General features: G+C 50.3%; 1 protein-coding gene and 1 long non-coding RNA gene across 22 annotated transcripts in view; one reads left to right on the top strand and one right to left on the bottom strand.

Annotated features, from left to right (window-relative positions):
• Positions 1-16,837, top strand: part of DYSF (dysferlin) — a 202,329-nt gene that overhangs the window by 20,262 nt on the left and 165,230 nt on the right. For all 21 annotated transcript variants that reach the window (XM_078056412.1, XM_036118164.2, XM_036118158.2 and 18 more), the window contains 2 exons: positions 2,085-2,140; positions 3,086-3,177. In XM_078056412.1, the coding sequence (XP_077912538.1) occupies positions 2,085-2,140; positions 3,086-3,177 (148 nt within the window). The remainder of the gene's footprint in view (positions 1-2,084; positions 2,141-3,085; positions 3,178-16,837) is intronic.
• LOC118551993 (uncharacterized) lies at positions 4,757-6,542 on the bottom strand. The gene is made up of 2 exons (XR_004925319.1): positions 6,511-6,542; positions 4,757-5,085 (listed from the first exon to the last, which is right to left on the bottom strand). It is a non-coding gene; the product is annotated as an uncharacterized LOC118551993 (long non-coding RNA).

The following is a 16,837-nucleotide window of genomic DNA, read 5'->3' as shown; positions in this document are numbered from 1 at the left end:
GTAGAAGTAGATGTGATAATCCAGCTAGGCATGAAAGAGACTTGCAAAATATAAACAGTGGCACTTTTCTTTTTCCTTCGTTTTGGAAGTTATAGTTACTTTTCAGAAAAATATGTCACTTATGTTAACACGGATGGGGTTTATCACTGTTAATTTCAGATTAATTACTAAATAAATATTTTTAACTTTAAAAAAATTTTACTTATTTTAAGTAAGCTCCACACCCAATGTGGGGCTTAAACTCATGACCCTGAGATCAAGAGTCCCAGGCTCTACCCACTGAGCCAGCCAGATGCCCCTAAATAAATAATTTTAAATGCCTCAGTTGTTATTTCCAATCTGGTAAAGGTCATTAGATACAAGCCATCTAAATAAAGGCTCTTTGGGCTCCTTCGTAAATTTGAAGAGTTATGTCCTGTGAACAAAAAGTTTGAGAACCTCTGCCCTGAGGCTTCATGCAAAATAAGTGTTTTGTGGTGATCTGTGTCATTCTAAAGCCCACATTCTTTTCCTACACCAGCGATTTGCAGCCGGCCATGAGAGGGGGTTGGGAGTTCACCCTGCCCCACTTGGGGGAAGTTTTATCCAAATCTCCGAAAGGATTCCCACCCCCCGCCCCCCGCCCCTGGGGGCTGGGCAACCAGTTTCAACATAATTGCTTTGGCGTCTACCAAGCCCTGATCTGCCTCTCTCCCTCAGATGTCTCTTTCTCCACAGTTTTCCTTTGCTTTCTCTTTCTCTCCCGTTTTTCTCCTCCAAATCTTCCCCCAAGTCCTGCTTGCATCCTCAACCCCACTCTGCTTTTCTTTTCTTCCTGCTCTGAAACTGGCCAGAGGGGGGCTGAGCCCACAGGAGGTCCCTGGCAGTGCTCAGCTTTGGAGGAGGACTTGGGGGTCCTGGGAGATGTTTCCAGGGGCTTGTGGGGCTTTCATGGTCCAGACTCTGTAAAAGTTGAGCGGTCCAGGTGAGACCAGAGGCTTCTCACTAGAGAGTCTTGCACAGGTGGGGTGGAACCGGGTGATCTTTAGGATCCAAGCCAAATGTAAGTTCCGTGTCTGACTGACCACTTTTAATCATCCACTGGACCCTGAATCATTTCTGTTCTGATGCTTAGCGGAAGGGTGGGACATGGTTAGGGTTTTCTGTGCCTCGCATCCACTCCTCCATTGCCCAAGGCACCAGAAGAGGTGCTCTGGTTGGCTGTCGTCTGGGGCACGGGGCGTCCCGCCTCAGCCATGACTCTGTCAGTTCTTGTTGTCTACCCCAAACCATTCTGCCTTCCATTGGCCCAGCCATTGCGAGCTTGGGACAGCCTGCTTCAGACAGACCCCTTCAAGGCAAGCGTGTGTGTGTGTGTGTGGGGGCTGTTCTTTAATTGAGGTAAAATTCACATACCCTATAATTCATCATTTCAACCATTTAAAAGCACACAATTTTAATGGTTTTTAGTATACTCACCAGGATGTGCAATCATCATCATTCTAATTCCAGAACACTTCATCATCTCAAAAATAAACCTCCATGAAGCATCGCTCCCCATTCCCATCTTCCCCCCAGCCGCTGGAAACTACCAATCTATTTCCTGTCTCTGGATTTGCCTCTTCTGGCTGTGTCAGAGAAATGGAATCATACGAAAGGTGCAGGTAGATGTTTTTAAAAAGAAAAACATTTTCCAAGAAGATCTTTCATTCTTAGAGTCAGAAAATTTACAGTTAAATAACTTTATTTAGAAAGTCCTAACTTCCTAACAACCGAATTTGTTATTGTTATGTTGTATAATAACATATTATCATAACAGTAACAAAGTCATTAAGAAGAGACAGGCTGGGGATTTTCCTTTAAAAACATGCTTGTGGCGGGGCTGCTCTTTCTCAGTCGCAGAGCTGAGAGAGGGAAGTCGCATGACTGGCATCGGCCCCTCCTTGCCGCCCGGTGGGAGTCTCAGGAATCCCTTGGTTTGGCGAGGTGTCCTCTGGCCGGCAAGGGGCTTTGGCGAGGCTCTCAGCTCTCAGAAGCCGACCCTCAGTCGGTGGGAGGTGCAGGGTGGCAAACGTCTCTCCACTCTCCCTTTGTGTCTCTCGCAGGAGTGAAGAAGAGAACCAAAGTCATCAAGAACAGCGTGAACCCCGTGTGGAATGAGGTAGGCAGGCTTTCCTTTCTCCCTCCTTTTCGCTCTGCTGCCGCTGTCTCTGCAGTGACAAGTCAGGGGCTGGTGCAGGAGGTGGCTTTCTCAGTGGCGTGGTCAAGGAGGCGGAGGGGCTGCTGGTCCAGGGTGTCAGCTGAGTCCGCCTGGTGCTAGGAGCCTGGAAGCCGGGTTGGTGGCCTGGCCTGCCCAGTAAATGGAAGCATCTCTTCTGATGTGGGTGTGGCTCGGGGAGGAGTGAGATGTCTATTGTTCTCTTCTTCTCAGCTCTCCTCAGCCAGGTAGAACTACCAGCCAGGTCGTTTAGGGGCTCTCTGGCCTGCCCGGACTCCCTTACACAGGCTGTTCTGCCTGCCCAAAGCCCACCTCCTCCGCTCAGTCCTCCCTGATTAACCAGATCCTCAGCCGGCTCCCCGCATATGGCCCCCTGGTGGTCCGTGGGAGCTCAGGATGCCTTGTGCGGATACGGTTGGGATGCACAGGGTTACCTTTGCTCTGAGGAGAGTGCCGGGGCCTCTGGGTAAGGCATACCTAGTGTGGCACTGATTCACGCTGCCCACCATGGGCCTGGCTTCTGCATGAGCACATTGATCTCAGTCCCTGAGGACCCTGTGGGATCACCATGCATTTTGCCCAGCTGTGCTCCTGGCCTGGCTTCCCAGTGATTGGTGGAATTGAGTTGGGGGGAGGGGGCCATGGGAGCCTGACCTCCTTCTTTCTTCTGCTGCCTTTGGCTTTTGCTGTCTCTTCTGAGGCTCTGGAACTCTGCTAGTCATGTATTCATTCATTCATTCATTCACTCACTCACTCGTTCATCCATCCACCCACCAGCATTGTTCGTGGATAGCTGTTCAGTGCCCTGGGGTAGACCAAGGTGACCCAGACACAGTTTCTTCTCCTAGGGGGCCACCAGTTAAGATGTGTTTTCTCTTTTTCTTCCAGGGCTTTGAGTGGGACCTCAAGGGCATCCCCTTGGACCAGAGCTCCGAGCTCCATGTGGTGGTCAAAGACCATGAGACAATGGGGAGGAACAGGTGAGGTGGACAAGGGGGACTCCGAGGCCTGAAGGTACAGGGAGGGTGGTGGTGGACATAGACTCTAGCATCTGGGCCCTGGAGAGCTGGTGTTTCAACTCAGCGTTTATCGGAGACGTGCCTCTCGTGGGCCTGGCCTAGTGGTAGATGTTGGGGAGCAGCTTCAAGAACTCAGCCACGGGTAAATCTGACAGCTGTCTAGGCTGCAGGGAAGGGAGATGGGCTCGAATCAGGTATACACGCATTTGCGTGGACAGACTGTGCCCCGGGGAGCAGGGAGGAAAAGGCTCCAGCCCAGGGGAGCCTGGGCGCGGCCACCTCTCCCCGCCCGGTCCAGGCTGGTGAGGGCAGCGGCGCGCTCCGGCAGCGGGCTGGCAAAATGAAGCTGCAACCAGCAGGGAGCTCTTGGGGAAGGCTTCACGGGAGAGGAGGGACTTGAGGCGAGATTCGTGGTTTAGCCGTGGGAAGGTGGTCAAGTGTTGCAGTGACTGCCCACGGCCCCGTGGCAGGCCTTTCTCTTGTTTCATGTACGAAGTGCGGAGGGTTTCCAGGCAGGGGCAAAAGCAGGCTCTTTATAGGCAGGCAGTGGGTCCTTTCTCCTGTCATTGAGCTGCGGGCCTTGTATGTGTATGTATGTAGTGTGTATGTAGTGTGTGCGGTGGTGGCAGGACCAACCAAGCTTGCAGATTGATGGCCCTGCTCGTTGTGGGGTCAGGTGGTCTGGGAGAGCCTGTGGGGCCCCGGGGCCTTGAATGTGGGGGCAGGGTTCAGCCTCCCTGCCGGGCATGGCAGGGTAGGGCTGTGTTAGGTGCCGCTGGGGGTGGGTTCCTGCTCTTGGTGCCATTTACTGAGGCGTGGGCTTGCTGTTTTGTGATCTGCTCACAGGGGTGCCTTTGTCTGGGAACTGGGTCAGCCAGCGTCTGAGGACCGGCAGGCCTGGCTGTGTTACCCTGGAATGGGAGAGGAGAGAGAGGGAAGAAGGGAGGAGTCAAAGGCCTAGGGAAGGCCAGTGAGGGTCTCAGGCTGTGGAACACCTGGAAAGTTTGAGATCCTAAAAAGCTTGGAAGAAAAATCCAACTGCCATGGTCTCTCGGTGACTCTGCTGGTCACGGGTGCCGGGCAGGTTGTGTGTGGGGAGGGTGGGGGCACTTTCATTGGGACCTCCGCCCCACCTGCACAGGGGGCAGGGGCTGGAATCCCTTCACACTAATCTACCCCAACACAGACATTTTGTGGAAAAAAGGCAGCCTCTAATAAGCATGAATGGTGGAGCCGCAGGTGAGGGAGGGAGCGACGATGGGCACTGGACAGTCCTGGAAGGCTTCCTGGAGGAAGGCCACACAGACTGACTCCAGGGCTTTGGAGGGTGAGGAAGGAAGGGCATTCCAGCATTCGGGTGTGGTGTGGAGCCAGGCTAAGGCCTTACGGGTGGGACTCACACATGTAGCCCAGTGAGGAGGGAGCCGTGGGACCAGATTGGGAGGGGTTCTCTGATAACAGGCTGAGGATAATAATAGCAAAACCACAACAGCTGATGTTGACCAAGGGCTTAACAGAGTGTCTGGCGCTGTGCTGAGTCTTTATAATACAAGATCTTTTTTAATCAGCTGGGTACTGCTGTTACAGTTGTCATCATTTTGGGCTCTGAGAGATGGGGTGCTTTTTTCAGAGGCTGGTGATGGCAGAGTTATCCTTGAAGGCAGGTCTGTGGCACGCTCATAATCACTGAGTCCCTGTGCCTCTCAGAGGCTCCTGGAAGGCCCCAGGGGGTGCTGGACCCTTCTGGAGAGTTCTGTTCCCTTATGATGCTGGACTTGAGAGGGCTTAGGGAGGCAAAGGTGGGACAGTCTGGTTGCTGCAAGGCACATGGGTTTCATTTTCATGATCGTATTCAGCATTTTACAGGCCCTGTGGGGAGATTTCTAAAATCATGAAGGAGACTTGAGAGCAGGTGCTGGGAAGATATTTTTGATCAATTCAAGGGCCAGGCTGGTCCTCAGGGTGACACCAGGCCAGTGCCACACATGGGGGCTGGGCTGCCCTGCACCTTGGGGCCTTCTCGTTGGCCCCTGAGGGTGTCCTCTAGCTCCTGGGGGGAAGCCATCTCCCTGAACACCAGTTCACTGCAGGGTCAGTGCTGGAAATCAGTTCCTCAAACTTCAATTTCCAGAGTTGCTAATTCTCAAAACTTCCCAATTTACTAGAAACTTCTTTCTTATAACTACTTGCATGTAGGTTTTGAGTTTTCCAAACATTTCTTAATTTTGCAGTTCTAGTGGGGCGCCTGGTGGCTCAGTCAGTTAAGCGTCTGCCTTCCACTCAGGTCATGATCCCGGGGTCCTGGGATCGAGCCCCACATCGGGCTCCCTGCTCAGCGGGAAGCCTGCTTCTCCCTCTCCCTCTCCCCCTGCTTGTGTTCCCTCTCTCGCTGTGTCTCTCTCTGTCAGATAAATAAATAAAATCTTAAATTTTTTTTTGCATTTCTAGCAATTAAAAATTAAATTTGCATTAAACTAAATTTAAATTTGAACTTATATTCATAAATATCTGAAGAATTTCCGAGGTTGCCCAAACCACGCTGGCATGTGTGGGAATAATGGAGTTGTGGCTTCATTATGGTAGCCCGTGGGGTATGCAGCCTCTGAGGCAGTTTGCTTGACTGTCGGGGCCTGAGGGGGAAGCTGCTGGAGCTGTGGTGGGGAGGCAGGATACGCAAGGCCACGCCGTGTGCGCCCGCGGTCAGACCCCATGGGACTTCCATCCTACACATGATGGTGAGAAGAGAATCCGAGATTAAAAGTACTAACAATTCCAAAGTGGTAAAAGTAAGAAATATACCAGGAAGTGACATTTTACATTTTGAAAGAGAAAGGGGAAAAAAATTCAGTGGTTTCAGTTTAACAAAAAATTTAAATAGGACACCTACTCTCTGGGGGCGCCTGGGTGGCACAGTCGGTTGAGCATCCAACTCTTGGTTTCTGCTCAGGTCGTGAGCTCAGGGTCGTGAGATCGAGCCCCGCGCTCAGCGTGGAGTCTGCTTAAGACTCTCTCTCCCTCTCGGGACGCCTGGGTGGCTCAGTCGTTAAGCGGCTGCCTTCGGCTCAGGTCATGATCCCGGGGTCCTGGGATCGAGCCCCGCATCGGGCTCCCTGCTCGGCGGGAAGCCTGCTTCTCCCTCTCCCACTCCCCCTGCTTGTGTTCCCTCTCTCGCTGTCTCTCTCTCTCTGTCAAATAAATTAAAAACAACAACAAAAAAGACTCTCCCTCTCCCTCTGTCCCCCCCCCCCAAATAAATAAATAAATCTTAAAAAAAAGAAAGGGAAGAACACCTACTTTCTGCCTTCACATTGTCACTGTCCGGTCAGGAAGCCAAGAAGGAAATGACAGGCGTGACAGTGACTGTTGTCATCTGACCTCAGGATTTCAGTGAGGACTTCCGTCATTTCCTGGCCTCCTGGGCCTGTGTGCTGTGAGCTCACAAAGCGTCCTCCTTGGGCTTCTCCCAACTGAGGTGGACCAGAGCCTCCACTGCTGTTAATTCTTGGTCTCCCTCTGTCTTGCCTCCTCTCCCTCCACCTAACCTCCTTGCTCTACCTCCATCTGTTTCTAGAGGTCCCCCAGTGCTCCCTCATTCCTCACAGCCCCTCCCTCAGCACCTCTGTCTCATAAGTCTCGCACTTTGCTTCTCCTCCCTCCTCTCTCCCTTTGTCCCCTCCAGCTCTTCTCCACCCCCACTCTCCTCTCTGTCCCCAAGGCCTCTGTGGCATTTGACGCTGCTGTGTTTCCCCTGATGACTATTGGCAGTTTGGAGTAGCCTCAGTATACCAGACTGGTCTGCTGGCCCAGAAAGCGAGCTTGGGGAGCCCTCCATGCCGGAGGAGGGGAGCAGGAGCTGGGAACTGCCTCCTGGCTGCTTAGCACCCACCCAACCTGAGCCCCACGGACCCCAGAGCCAACTGCAGAGCTGGGCCAACTTTGTGTGGATAAAACCAGGTCTGAAATGCACAGAAAAGGAAACTCCACTCCTGTGGGTAGGAGACACTGTGGAAAGCCCAGCGGGAGGTCCTCACTCCTGTCTCAGGCCGCACGGAACAGCTCCCTGTTTACTCTGGGCTGCTCAGAGTGAGGCTGCAGGGCTGCTGATGCTGACCCCTTACCAGCTGTTTCGACCACTGGGACGTTCCACCGAGAGGTTCCTCATCCTGGCCACACGACAGCATCACCCGCAGCTTTTACCTATCCCAGTGACTGGCGGGCGTCGTGACAAACTCCCGGTTATTAGGGATTTCTACTGGGCAGCCCAGGGTGAGAGCCACTTGTCTCGGTCCAGACCTGGGCCTCCGGATAGAATTTTCTGAGATAATGGAAATGTTCTGTGTTGGCTGGTATAACTGAGGAGATGAATCTTAAATTTTATTTAATTTTAATCAATTTAAATTTAAATAGCTAACATGCCTCGTGGCTCCTGTGTTGGAAAGCATAGCTCTAGATTTTTACAAGAGTGTTCCAACCCTGGCTGCATATTAGAATGACGTGGGAGCTGTTTTCTCTCTCTCTTTTTTAAAGATTTTATTTATTTATTTGAGAGAGAGGGAGAGAGCACGAGTGGGGTGTAGGGGCAGAGGGAGAGAAAGAAGCAGACTCTCCACTGAGCAGGAAGCCCAACACAGGGCTCAATCCCAGGACCCTGAGATCATGACCTGAGCTGAAGTCAGACGCTTAACTGACTGAGCCACCCAGGTGCCCCCCACTTTTATTTAAAGATTTATTTATTTATTTTAGAGACAGAGAGAGAGAGAAAGAGTGTGAGTGGGGAGGGCCAGAGGGAAAGGGAGAGAATCCTCAAGCAGACTCCCTGATGAGCAGGGAGCCCGATGAAGGGCTCCCTCCCAGGACCCTGAGATCATGACCTGAACTGAAACCAAGAGCCTGAACCACCCAGGCGCCCCCTGATGTGGGAGCTTTAAAAGAGATCAGTGTCTGGGCTGCACAGCAAATTGATTAAACAAGAAACTCTGGAGTGGGGTGCGGACATCACTGGGGGAGGCCAGTGTTCATCCAAGGTCGAACACACCCACTGCAAGGAAGTGCTCTCAATTTTTTTCATGGATTAGCTAGGAAATAAATATAAACTGTCACTCTTGTAATAGTGCACATGTGTGATTCCTCGTGGACATGACCACCATGAAATAATCATGGCTAAAACCGCACATGGTAGAATCGTGAAGGAAATGAAAAAGGGAATGAGGAATCTTGTTGGTATTTGTAAACACTGACCTAGGGAAAATTGGACTTAATAGAAATAATTCCATAAAAGAAAACTCAAAATCGAAAGGAGTTATATTTGCTAGAGCTGATAGGAACCAAAAACAGGGAGAAAAAAAAATCTTTGAGCCAAATCTGTGTTGGGAAATTTAAACAGAAAATAGTTGTTACCAATGACAGTAATTTCAGTCAAATACAAATGAAGAAAAAAGAAATAGTTAATTGCACTGTATAGAAAATATGTCAACAAATCAAATGTGGTTAATTTAATTTAATTTAATTTGTCCCGGAGAATGCCTTTTCCATGGAAATTAATTAATGTAGGTGTATTTTTTATTTAAATATTTGGTAAACATACACATGGAAGCAAAAGTCTCCATCGGGTCAAAAAATCTACCTGTCCAAAAAACACCAGGGTCAAAATGTTCCTCCCTGGCTCCAGGCCAGGCCTGGGGTAGGGTGGCCAGATTCAACAAAGAAACATTCGGGACACCCAGTTAAGTTTGTCCCAAATATTGCATGGGACATGCTTATAATAAAAAATTATTCATTGTTTATCTGAAATATAAACCTAATAGGGGATTCTGTATTTGATCTCTCTAAGAGTGACCGTGCACCCTGTCTCCCTTTATTTTATTTATTTATTTATTTATTTATTTTTTAAAGATTTTATTTATTTGTCAGAGACAGAAAGAGAGAGAGCACAAGCAGGGGGAGCGGCAGAGAGAGGGAGAAGCAGGCTCCCTGCTGAGAAAGGAGCTCTATTCGGGACTTGATCCCAGGACCCTGGGATCATGACCCGAGCTGAAGGCAGATGCTTAACCAACTGAGACACCCAGGCGTCCCCCCATCTCTCTTTAAACAAGCAGTATAGAAGGACCCCGAACTTTACACCAGGAATTGGTCAGGAGGCATGTTGCTTTAAAAAAGCCTGTTCACAGTAGTTCATATTTGTAGTAGCGATTTCTTTGGAATACTCGGAACCTCTTAGTGACCTGGTGACTCTATAAGGTGCAACATTAAGGAGTCCCTCACCCCCACCCAGAGCCTTGCCTGCCCTTGCTTTCCTGTGATATGGGTCATCCGTCATGGTCGCTACAACTAGCTGGGGGCCCAGGAGGCAGTTTGGGAAGCTCTCTGAATGCCTGCTCCTTCTTCCTCTTATTTTTTTTTTTAAGTTTTATTTACTTATTTATTTTATTTTATTTTACTTATTTTATTTTTTAAAGATTTTATTTATTTATTTGAGAGAGAGAATGAGAGAGAGAGAGCATGAGAGGGGGGAGGGTCAGAGGGAGAAGCAGACTCCCTGCTGAGCAGGGAGCCCGATGCAGAACTCGATCCCGGGACTCCAGGATCATGACCTGAGCCGAAGGCAGTCGCTTAACCAATGGGCCACCCAGGCGCTCCAATTTACTTATTATTTTAAAGAGAGAGAGCCCATGCTAGTGGGGGAAGGGGTTGAGGGAGAGAATCTCAAGCAGATGGATGGGGGGGGTCGATCCCACAACCCCGAGATCATGACCGGAGATCACGACCGGAGCCGAACACTCATCCCACTGAGCCACCCAGGTGTCTCATCCTCCTTCCTCTTGCGGCTGTCACACAGGGCTTGACAACTTGGCCCTGTGGAATGAGTGTGGACTTCGGGGGGCACCGGGGCCTAGTCTCAGCGAAGCTCCCTGAGCCTCTGTTTCTTTCTCCTCCGGGGAGCATTGCATCAGTTGCACAAGTGCATCTCAGGGAACTGCCATGGAGAGGCCGCTCCGTGAATGGCAGTTCCTTTTGGCACATCCTCTTTCCAGATCTCTCCTGGGTTGCTCTCCTGCCGCGCCACTTGCTTCATTTCCCACTGACTCAGCCTTTCCCAGCACAGCCCGCTCTCAGCCAGCGATGGTTTGAAAAGGGACTAATTCATACTGAAGTGTTGATGGCAGCCTATGGCTTAATGTTTTGCCCTTCTAGGAGCCTGGGGGACCATGCTGTCGATGCCGGACTCTATTTAGACCACCAAGGGAATGTGAATGGTGAGCGGCAGATACCATGATAGGCTTTGAGGAGATATTTTGGGGATGGTGGTCTTCCTGACTTCGGTGACGATCACTCGTAGGGCTGCCTCTGAGCTGGGAGTAGGCCTCGGTGCCCTCAGAGTGGGGGTGGGGGTATCCTGGTGCCTCCTGGGACAACAGGCTTAATGTATTGGGGAATGTGGGGTTTTCTTGGAAGAAGCTGAGCCAGAGTCTTCGTCCTTAACAAGGGGAGCCCTGCGCAGGAATGCACAGGCCCTGGCAGAGGTGCCTAGGGGAGGGGCCTGGCCAGATGGTGTCTGTGGGCCGCATAGGGGGTGTGTTGGTGTGGTCCAGGGGTTCCATCCCAGCGGGAGCAGGTGGCCTCAGTTCTCCAGCTGTCTACAGAGCCAAGAGGGCAGGGGTGGTGGCACGGGAATGAGGGTCAAAGGCTGCTTTCAGGGATCCCCCTCTCAGAAGTGAGCCTCATCCTGATGCTGCGACCTGGATTTCTCTGAACCCGTTTCCCCATCTGGATAATGGCCATAACAGTACCTATGTTGCGTGGTTGTCATGAAGCTTGTGTGAGATAATGTGTGGGTGTCAGACCCCTACTTGGTGCTTGGCACATTGAAGGTGTTTAGTACGTAGGGACTGTTGGATCCATAGAGACGCACATACACAAACCACACCAACTGTGAGCATAGTACCACACGCCCCACGTGGGCACATGACCATACCCGAGTGTGCGCCAAGCTGCACACCTATGTGCACACACATTCTTTTATTTAAAAAAACTAAAAAAAAAACCCCATAAGAATATACAAATTGTGTTTTTTTAACAAGCAAAAGTAACCTCCATTCTTAAAAAGTTATAAAGGAGGAAGTGCAGGTTTTCCCACCCTTTCCCCATCTGCTGCTTCCTTTCCCTCCAGTGTGTCCATTGTTGACAATTTGGTGCGTATCTTTCTCAACTTTTCCTCAGCCTGTGCAAGCATCTGCTTACTAAATGTATATGCGTGCATTTAAGCAAAACTGGAATCGTGCTGTACATAGTCTATACCATCATGGACCCTTTCCGAGGTTAGTGTGGATTGATCAGCTCCCTTAACTTAAGTAATTAATTAATGATTTAATTTTTTTATTTGAGAGAGAGGGAGAGAGAGTACGAGCAGGGAGGAGGGGGAGAAGCAGGCTCCCCACTGAGCAGGGAGCCTGATGTGGGACTCGATCCTAGGACCCTGGGATCATGACCTGAGCCGAAGGCAGATGCTTAACCCACTGAGCCACCCAGGTGCCCCTTTAAGATTTTATTTTTAAGTAATCTCTACACCCAACGTGGGGCTCAAACTTACAACCCAGAGATCAAGAGTGCATGCTCTACTGACCGGGCCAGCCAGGTACCCCCTAAACTCTGTTTTCTTGACTACTTGTGAAGTTGGGCATCTTTTCATGTGTTTTATTGCCCATTTGTATTTCTTCTTTGGTCAATTGCCTATCCTTATATTTTGAGTTGCTTGTTTTTTTTCTTACTAATTCATAGCAGTTTGTGTGTTTGGGATCCTATCAGGAATATGAACTCTCGGTCTGTTTTATGTGTGGAGGATATTTTCTCTCTGCTGACAAATGTTATTCCCACATAGGAATAGACACTCACCCAGCTGTGTGTGTGTGCACTTAGACATTTAAAAAGACAAAGTGGGAGTACCTGGGTGGCTCAGTTGGTTAAGCATCTGTCTTTGCCTCAGGTCATGATCCCAGGATCCTGGAATCGAGCCCCACATCGGGCTCCCTACTCCTCGGGAAGCCTGCTTCTCCCTCTCCCACTTCCCTTGCTTGTGTTCCCTCTCTTGCTGTCTCTTTCTCTGTCAAAAAATAAATAAAATCTTTAAAAAGACAGAGTGATGGTTTGCTATTGCTAGAAGTTGGGGAAAGTAGGCCTAAGTTCAGCCTCTGGGTTTCAGTAGGCCGGTTTGCAGGCCCCCCCTTTCTGGAATATTTGGGAGGCAGGAATATTTACAGTTCACCATCTCATTGTTCTCAGCATGTGCGGAAGTGTTGACCGTACCCTGATTTTCCAAGGATTTGTATATTTTGTCCTGAATTCTCTCCAGGACACTGCTAGGTTTCAGAATAATTTTTCTTTTGTCTTTCTCTGGATTGAAGTGGAAAACTGTTTAGTTACCCTTGGGCAGCCCCCGGGGAATCAGATACTGGCGGGAAGGCTGCCAGAGGCCAGGCAGGCTCAGGGGGTGGGAATGTCCGGCTGTCCCTCATTTCCTGCCCCTCACTGCCAGGCACACATGGCTGAGGGCTTGGGGGGGCCGCAACTCATGGCCGTCTCCTCCCAGGGATCTTAAATCTTCCCTGAGTGCACACAAGTCTGCGTGTGTGTGTGTGTGTGCGCGCGTGTGTGTGTGTGTGTGTCCTGCCAGCCAGGGACTCGCTGACTTTCCCATCATGCCTGATTCATTGACTCTGGTGAGGGGGAGGGACTGCTGAGTCAGTGATGAATGGGTTTGCGTTGTAATATACGTATTTTTAGTTGACATGTCCTTGTCTTAGTTTAGAAGGTAAAGAAGGAGAAACTGACACATGGAAATACTTCTGGAGCTTTTTAAAGAAATAATTTCGAACTTACAGAAAAGTTGCCAAAATAGAACAAAGAACATTCCTTATACTCTTTACTCAGAATCACTGATTAACATTCTACCACATTTGCTTTATATTAGTCCCTCTCCTCTCCCTCCTTCCCCTTTTCTTCCTTCCTTCCCCCCTCTCTCCTATTTGAGGGTAAGTTATAGTTGTCATGGCCTTTTATCCCTAAATACTTATTTAGGAAAAATCCCTAAATATTTCCTAAGAATAGGGATAGTCTTTTACATAATCACAGTGTCATTATCAACTTCAGTAAACTTAACATGGCTGCCAGACTTCCACCTAATTCACCATTCGTATTCTGTCCTATCAGTTGACCAAATAGTATCTTTTTTAAAAAGATTTTATTTATTTATTTATTTAGAGAGCAAGCGAGCACTCTTTTTTTTTTTTTTTAAGATTTTATTTATTTTTTTGAAAGAGAGAGAGAGAAAGAGGAAAGAGCACAAGCAGGGGGAGTGGCAGGCAGAGGGAGAGGGAGAAGCAGACTCCCCACTGAGGATGGAGCTAGACACGGGGCTTGATCCCAGAACCCTGGGATCATGACCTGAGCCGAAGGCAGACGCTTAACCGATTGAGCCACCCAGGTGCCCCTATACACACTCTTGTACTCTGTTTTATCATTTCACAGCGTATCTTGAAGATTTTCCATATATAAGTCTATGGTGTACTCCCTATTATTTGTATAGTTGTGCAGTATTCCATCATATGGCTGTACTGTACGTTATTCACGCACCTTCTAGGATGGACATTTGGGTTGCCTCCTGTATTTTGTTCTTATAAACAATATTGTAAAAAAGGCCCAATGTTTTGAAATAAAATTGTTTAGATTTCTTTGTGCTTCATTAAAATAAACTTACTCGGCCACTTTAATTTATAGCTCCCACTTACGGCTCAGATTGGGAGGCCGCTACCCCAGAGCATTTCTCCCATCTCCGACAGGACAGTAGCCCTACTGGGTGATGAGTCTGGGGGCCAGATCTTTATCCATGGAGGAAAAATGTGTGCCTTGTCAATGTGTGAACTGGACCTCTCCTCCCTCCTCCACACCAATTCCTGAACTCCCTCTCAGTCTGTGGGATGGCAGCTGGGATTTCAGCCCTCACATTTCTCCTGCGCCCACGTTCCAGTGGTCCAGAACACAACGCTGCCGAGAGGGATGGCAGGTCTGGGAAGGCTGGGGAAGCAGTGACATTTTCCTACTGTAGGCTGCAGGTGGTGGGGCCAAGGGGGTTTCCTTCCCACCTGCCCGGCTCTGCCCACACTCAGAGCTGGCGCTGACGCGGCCTGTGCAGGACCCCCAGGCCCCTCCTTTGACCCTTACTGAATCCTGCTGCCACAAGTGGCCACTGGTTGGTGCCACCCACTGCCACTGAGCGTGGGGCATTGCTGGCTCGTGTAGGCCCCTGGGCCCTAGGGTCTGTGCCTTCGTCTTGATCTCTGGATGCGGTGGGTCTCCCTGAATGTCTGGGCCCTCCTCTGCCGAGGCTGCCTGAATAAAGCCACCTCTCCTCCATCCACCGTGAAAGAATGAATGAAGAGTGGCCATGGGGTTTCCTGTGATCAAGCCTCAGGCCCATCCCACCTCCCCAGGGAGCCCGGCCAACCCAGTCTGGCCTTCCAGAGCAATTCTGTGGGCCCACTCTGGGGCTGCCTGCTCCTTAGGCTTGGGGACAGCCATACTGCTGTGCGGCCTCCAGGCTCTCTTCCCAGGGGCGTGGGGGCTGGTGACGGCCACCCAGCTCCTCCAAAGGACTGGTCCCAAGGCCTGTGGCAGGGGTGGGAGGTGGGGGCATTTCAAGGTCCGGCAAGACGTTAAGGGAGGAAATAACAAGCGGTCCCTCCTGGCCCAGGTCTACCAGCCTCCGGAGGTGCCTGGGCTGACAGGGGTGGGGCCGGCCTTCCCGCTGCATTTCCTCCCATTGTTCCCGCCCCACTTCCGGGAATTCTCCGGGGGCGGGGGGCCGGCGGGCCCGGGGCCAGAAAGGGAGGCCGCAGAGGGCAGGTCGGCTCTGGCCGCCGCGGCCCCGGCTCCGGAGCTGGAGCGCCGGCAGCATGACTGCACCGCGGGACCTGCCCCCCTCTCAGCTCCCACTGCCCGTTCTGCCTTCCGCTTCCCCAGGGGATCCCTCGGGGAATCGGAGGACCCGAGTTCGAGGGCAGGCTCTGTCATCCGCCTGCTGGAGCCAGGCCCTCTGCTCTGCCGCCCCACTTTCCCCGTGAAGGACGGGGGACTCTGGTTGCCAATGTCGCACGGATTCACGGGTCTTTTACACCGACGGTCTTGTCTTTTTGACGATGCCTGGGTCCTGACGTAACCCCAGCTCACTAACTCGAGTTTGCTCCTCGGTGAGTCACAGATAGAGACGACCCCAGCTGGAGCTGTTGCTCAAAGGAAGCTTTATTTGCCGCAAGTAAGATCGCGGGGAATAGCTTCCAAAGCCGTGACTCCCCTAGCAAGGGGTGAATGGGTTCCTTTTATTTAAAATATTTAGGTAGGGGAGGCTTGTCATCTGTGTGGAGACGGGCACGAGGTCGGTCGTGCGCCTTAAGGAAACATGCCTATCCTAACATTGTATGTTATGTAAATGAGGCTTGTGCTCCAACTTGGGCGGGGATTTACCATTAGCATGAGGTAGAGGTAACTGTCCCTCACTCCATGGGTCCCTCCGTGGTCTGTCTGCGCAGGTGTCAATGGGGAGTGAAGCCCGAACTGGTCTGGATGGTCTGGGCTGCCAGAGCTCTTCACCAGGGCAGTCATTAGGGTTTAAGGGGCAGTTGCGGTTTCCGGCTCGAGATGCTATGCTAGTGGGGTCTTTTTCCTGAGTGAAGAGATAAGCTGGATAGACGAGCTAATGGGAAAATGTGGAACAAAGGTCGGTGGGTACAAGCAGCTGAGCAGTAAAGGTCAGGTCTTGGGAGCTAGCTGGTGACACTGAGGATACTTCAGTCAACACACTGGTGGCAGGTGCCTTCCCCACGCTGGCCCTGGGACGGACACCCTCCAGGAGCCCCTGCTTAGTAAGCTGTGCTACAAGCCTGCTCCGTGCCGCAAAGGAATATAGCACACACCAGTCCAAATTCTAGAAGATGTGGAATTTTCTAGCATCACGAGGAATGAATGTGAGTGAATGTCTCTCGCTTTAGCTCTTTCTTTAAAGAAATGTTAGAAAAATGTTACAAAAATTCAGCACACACCGTGCTCCTGCCTTGCTAGCAAGGGAACCTGTAAGGTGACCAAGAGTCCACTGGTTCCAAGAAGAATGGAGCTCAAGTGATTTTATTGAGTGGCTATTAATAGTTAATAAGCAGCTATTAATTAATTGTTTTTATCGTGGTAAAATATATATAACAAAACTTGCCATTTCGACTATTCTAAATGTACAGCTCAGTGGCATTAAGCACATTCACACTGTTGTGCAACCTTCACCACCCCACAACTTTTTCATCTTCCCAAACTGAAACTCTGTACCTACTAAATAATAACTCCCCATTTCCCCTACCCCCAGCCCCTGGTAACCTCTGTTTTACTTTCTTCATGAACTTGCTTATTTTAGGAACCTCATATACATGGAATCATACAGTATTCGTCCTTTTGTGTCTGTCTTATTTCACTCAGCATCATGTCTCCAAGGTTCATCCATGTTGTAGCATGTGTCAGAATTTCGTTCTTTTTTAATGCTAAGTAATATTTCACTGTATGCATGTTTTTATTTAATTTATTTTAATTA

The sequence above is a fragment of the Halichoerus grypus genome, chromosome 10 (genome assembly GCF_964656455.1).
Source record: "Halichoerus grypus chromosome 10, mHalGry1.hap1.1, whole genome shotgun sequence".
Classification (NCBI taxonomy): domain Eukaryota; kingdom Metazoa; phylum Chordata; class Mammalia; order Carnivora; family Phocidae; genus Halichoerus; species Halichoerus grypus.
The sequence above is the reverse complement of the archived record's forward strand: the minus strand, read 5'-3'. Positions and strand labels throughout refer to the sequence as shown.